The 5,758-nt window shown below is 26.8% G+C and overlaps 1 protein-coding gene across 1 annotated transcript; it reads right to left on the reverse strand.

Annotated features, from left to right (window-relative positions):
* Positions 1-3,037: 3,037 nt before the first annotated feature.
* Positions 3,038-3,661, reverse strand: LOC142321159 (zinc finger MYM-type protein 1-like). The gene has a single exon (XM_075359152.1). The coding sequence runs from the start codon at positions 3,659-3,661 to the stop codon at positions 3,038-3,040; it is 624 nt and encodes a 207-aa protein (XP_075215267.1).
* Positions 3,662-5,758: the final 2,097 nt, after the last annotated feature.

A 5,758-nucleotide genomic window follows, 5' to 3' on the forward strand; every position in this document is an offset into this window, starting at 1 on the left:
AAATCCACAATCTTTTATTACATTTAAGGATACACTACGCATAAATTTAACAGTCACATCTATGCAATTTACTAATATACATAGTTGAGTATGGCTGAGAGCTGAGTCTAAAGCCTCTGCGACATACACATGATGAGAATTATTGATCTTCTGGTTTGGTCACTACCTCTACCATAACACACACTTAGACACTTAGAAATGCTGTTGAGAGTTAATCACTAAGCTTCTGGAGATAATAAACCTTCGTGCATGATCAATTCAATCTAGTTCCATCCCACTTCTGAACTTTAGGATGACAAAGTCAAGGAATAATACAACCTACAGCTGTTCGTTACTGAGGTCCAAACATATCAGACAAGACTAGCATTGCACAAGCACATCTCTTGTTTCCCATGTTTGATATATATTGATTATTACGTGCATACTACTTACTATATGCATTTACACTCTAACAATTATTTTTTCTTTTCTTTCTTTTTTTTAAAATGATAATACAAAATATAACTTGGATAAATTACTGTAAAAAACAAAGAAAATGCAGGACTAACACTGAAAAGTCCCTAACAAGATGTCAATAAATATTATTTGGTCAAATAAACAAGAAATTGCAGTAATATAAAAAAAAATATTTCTGTAGCATAAAAATCATGAAAAGTTTCTATTGGGAATGAAATCAATCTTAATAAAGTGAAGTAGAAAAATTAAAAGATGTGTTGTAGAAAGAATAACTCTGCATAAAAAATAAATACTCTCTTATTTACTAGCCAACACCCGCCTTGGTTGTTGAGCCGTTTGGCGACATGCTGACCAATAAAGACAGCTACAATAAAAATAAATACAGTTACAAATGCTTTTATGAATATGCTTAAGTATTCTACTTTTCAATTATGCCAGATCTAATGTTAAAAGTCTATATCAGATTAAAATATATTATAAAAGTAATGGAAAAATCTATAACAATGAAATAATATTACAGTAAGTGATTTATTTATTTTGTTATTATAAGATTTTTGAATGTTAAAAAAAATATTAAAAAATCCATCTTATACAAATAAATATCAAAATAGTTAAATTTAATTCCTAAATAATTTAAAAAATAGAGAAAACAGCAATCTGATTGTGAAATATCAAATTTCATCAGTAAAATATAAAGTTCATTAAAAAACTGATCATAAAGAGCCAAAATGAATTGACCATAATAAAATTGGATCTTTCTAAATTCTATATTGTAACGTGCTCTATTGCTTCATAATTGATGGAATGAAAAATGCCTGAATATGTAGAATCATAGGTATTATAGTGAATGTGTTAATGAACAAAGAATTCATTAGATTTGAAATTGTAACTTATTCATGAAATTTATAAACATTAAACTTTTAGTATCTCTGTTGGTGGAAACTAACTCACATCTTAACAAAGTTACAAATTATGACGTTACTCTATCCTTATTTCAAATGTTAATACAAGCCTTTTTATGATCTTAATGGTCTTAATTATGTGACCATTAAAATAATGGCCACACAATTAATACTCTCGCCTTGTCAATTCATGTAACATATGCATATGTAATCCTCTATCTTACATTAGATAATTTTGTTCTTTGTGGTAAATATTGGATTTCTATTATATTGAATGTTGTGTCTTATAGAAAAAATTTATGGAGATGATTGTCCATCAGTAATTTACGGCTATATGGTAACTTTGATATTTCAAATTAAAAAAAATTCATTCTCCATTTTTTATACTTATTAAGAACATATAGAGTTTGTTAAAGATGTCTTCTACAAAGTTTTATTTGTTATTTGATATTTTATTTATTTCTAAAAATGAATAAGTTGATGTTGAACTAAATAGTTTGGAAATAATAGGATTAATTTTGATAGTAATTAATATTATTAAATCAGTCATAAAATCAGCTGGATCTAGTAATAGATATGTCCATTTTTCTCTGATACATTGTTATTTTTAATGAAATATCATACTTTCAAATAATTTGTTTATAAAGATATAAAAATAAATAATAAGTATTAATTGTTGATAAATTTGTGTTAATAATGTTATAGTAGAACAAACGATAAATGTATTAATATAATATTTAATTAATTATAATAGTATTTTACTATGGTATTTCTGAAGAAAATATAATTATATTTTGCTGTTGCAAATTGTGATAATGTAAGTTTAAAGTATTGATTAATAATTAGAAAAAACTATTTCATAATAAGTTACAGATAATGATATTATATGATGCACCTTTTTATTATTATTTCTTTTAATAACATATACAGTGAATAGAATTCACCATTACTGTAATTAACATTGTCTCATCTATAGGTCTATTAAAATACATAATTAGTACCAAAATTCTCATCTGCAGAATAAATACATTATGTACAAGCCACTTCATACATTTTTAATTTAAAAGTTTTCATAACTGCATCTGTTACAGACTAATTCAATTTATAAATAGCTTTATTTCCATTATTTTATGAAACTAAGCGTACATTGAGGAGTGATCTAATAATGTCTTATATAATTTACCTATGATATGATTACCTTTTCGTATGATTACCTATATTACACTGGTCAATAGTTAACTCATTAACTCCAACCGTTTTTGGTTGGTCTCCGTTCTCAAGAAATACAATTTTTCTGTACCATAATCTTAATTCATTATTCAGGTCTTCCTAGCAACCACTTCTTATGTCACTGGCATAGAATTCTGTAAGAAAAGTGAAAGCATAAACTTGAGATGGCAGAGGCAGAAAGTCTGCCTCTGCCAGCAATCTTCAGCAAGATTTACTGCTTCCACAAGATGAATAGTTGAATTCTGCAGCAATTTACAGAATGTGAGACTTAAAGAAAACTGTCTCTGAATAAAAAACAGTGATATCAGTAATTGACAGTCAGTCAAAGCATATAAAAGTGAATTTTCTTATGAGGACAAGTTTTTGTCATTCCATTCTGATATGCCTTGAAGGGTTGCAATAGGGTCATACAATTCCACCATCGTGGCCATGGAATTATACCTTTCCAACTAATGTGTTGCACAAAGTTGAATGTATTTTTCACAGCATGAAGTTGTAGTTTCCATTTCACTTATTTCCGATTTTAAAACATGTTGCCTTTTAGGGATATTAAGAAATTTGTACAGACTTGATATTGTACCCATACAGTTTCTAATGGCAGTTTCTTCCCAAGCACTGGATACAGCTAAGATAAGGCTGTGTGTTGAGCAGTGGACATATAAAGCTGATAAAATTATTTCCTTTACATGTGCCTGGACTCCATTTACTTTTCCTGACATGGACATAGCTCCGTCATACTCTTGACCACAAATCTTATATATGTTTACATTTAATGAATGCAACTTGTCCAATATCACTGTTGCGATTCCTTTTCCAGTCACATCATATAATGGTATGAATTGTAGAAAAGTTTCCTTCACAGATAAATTTTCTCTATCAACATAATGAACACACAGTGATAATTGTTCTAAGCCTGATATTTCTGATGTCTCACCGATGAGAATAGAGAAACAACTGAAGGCATTAAGTTCTTTCATGAGATTTTGAACAATCAGGTTGTTGCACACTTCAATGATTTCATTCTGTTTTCTAGGACTGGTGTACTGTGCATTTCCAATACTACATGTCAACATATTTCTTAATACATTATCAGTCTTACTTCGAAAATGAAGAAGTGCCCTGAAACTGCCATCATTTTCTTCTGGTACTTGGTTGACCTAGACCTCTATTCGTCCTGAATCCTTGTGGCCTCGCAAACCTGTTTTCCTCAAAAAATTTAAAAATATAATTAAAACAATTTTAAGAGTTAATAGATTTACTCAACCAAAATCTAAATTGATTTTCTGAAAGTTGAAACTTTCTAATTGATTTTCAATCTGATTTTTTAACAGCATAAGTTACTTTTAAAAAAATATTAATGTTAAAGATTTAATGTAGTTTACAGAAAGGCATTAGTTACCTTTGATAATTTTAGTGCATCAGAAGACATACCAACTGAAAAAATTATAATAATTACTAAAGGTTCTTCTCTTATTAAAAGTTTTCTTTTAAAACATTGTTTAAAGACTCTTTTACACGGAGTTCACCGTCAGTGAGTGATAATCATATATACAATTACATGTGTAATATGTGTGACATTTACATTATGTTGAAAGAAAATATTTTTACATATTATAGATCATTCATCAAATCTGCTGTTTGTGGCTTATGGTGCTGCTCCTGACAAGCCTGTTGACAGTTACCATAAACTGCTCTAATAACAAAAATAAAAACAACCTATAAACTGTAGAAATCATGAGTCTTAGTTAAGTTGCTTGATAGTACTATTGATCCTAAAAATGTTTTCCACAAATTTAAAAAGAAAACTTGTAAGTGTACTGTAAGGATTATATTATAATTAATTATAAAGGCTTTTATGCCACTGAATCATATTAAGATTACTGAAGGTTTTGCTTAATGTTTGGAAGTAGCTAAAAAACTTGTAAAGTCATGAAAGATTTTTAAGAATTATTGTTGAAATATTTTTCTGCAATAAACAGATTGTTTAATGTCTTTTTGTATTATTTTTTAAGTTATATAATTAGGGTAACACTATATACACACATACATACATACATATACATATTAATTTCATTTTTATCTAATTAGATGTAGGCTGATGAGAACCATATGTGTGCATTATGTAGTCGATAAAGTGATATATTGAAGTTAATAAGGACATTTTAATGTACCATAGGTTGTTGTAGGTAGTCACCTTCATTTGAAGTACTCTTGAAATTGGTTATATAGTGTATTTAGAAATATAATTGTTATTGCTATTTGTTAATTAAAGGTAATTCATTTTAGTGATGGAGAATTATGATAATATTTTCCAGAAGGGTTTTGTAATACTGATTATTTAAACAAATAAGGTTAATTTGTTGAGTAATCCTTAACATAAAGTTATCTCCTTTGTTCCTAAAAAAAATAATAGTTTTATATTTTGCAGTTGATAGATTTACTGGTATATTATATTACTGAATAATTTTAGTGAAATATGTTGATATATGTATATAGTCTATAAATATATAATACTTTTATGTTGTAATACTTAACCACTGCCAAAGTATTATTTTTGTTAGCTAATTCATTTGTTGATACACTGCTTATAATATGCATTTATATTGAAAGGTAATTGTTCATATTGCATTTTTTAATTCTGTGATTTTTGCTAATTGTGGTTTATAATTTTTTTTTTTGTTTAAAGGTAAATAAATTTTTTACACTCTGATGTTTACTATGTATTATTATTTTATATATTTCTCCAGGTTTATTAGAATAAAATTTGATAAGAAATAACTTGTGTATTAATAAGATTGATTAAATGTTAACTAAACACCCACTTTGGATCATCTTCAGTTTAAAGTTATGTTTGTCATTGTATAACCTCATATAAGTTCTAATCTGTGATTTTTAGTTTTTTTTTTTATATGTAATAAGTTAAACATTAATATGTAATTAAAATTGGAAATTAAGTATACTCTTTTATATATATACTATATATATTATTTCTCTGCATATTATTAATTTGTTGTATATAATTTATTTTTTAAATAACAGCAGAAAATTGTGAAGTATTTTGTAAGAGAATCTAACCGTACTATTTAACAATATTTATTGTTTAATAATATTTATAATTGATACTTCTTTGTAATTTTGCTTATATCATCACTTTAATTACATTCAATATT

This window comes from Lycorma delicatula, chromosome 3 (assembly GCF_047948215.1).
Source record: "Lycorma delicatula isolate Av1 chromosome 3, ASM4794821v1, whole genome shotgun sequence".
Taxonomy (NCBI): domain Eukaryota; kingdom Metazoa; phylum Arthropoda; class Insecta; order Hemiptera; family Fulgoridae; genus Lycorma; species Lycorma delicatula.

What these genes read in the sequence shown, in the direction of transcription:
- LOC142321159 (XM_075359152.1), bottom strand. Translation starts at nt 3,661, where the DNA reads ATGTTGACATGTAGTATTGGAAATGCACAGTACACCAGTCCTAGAAAA.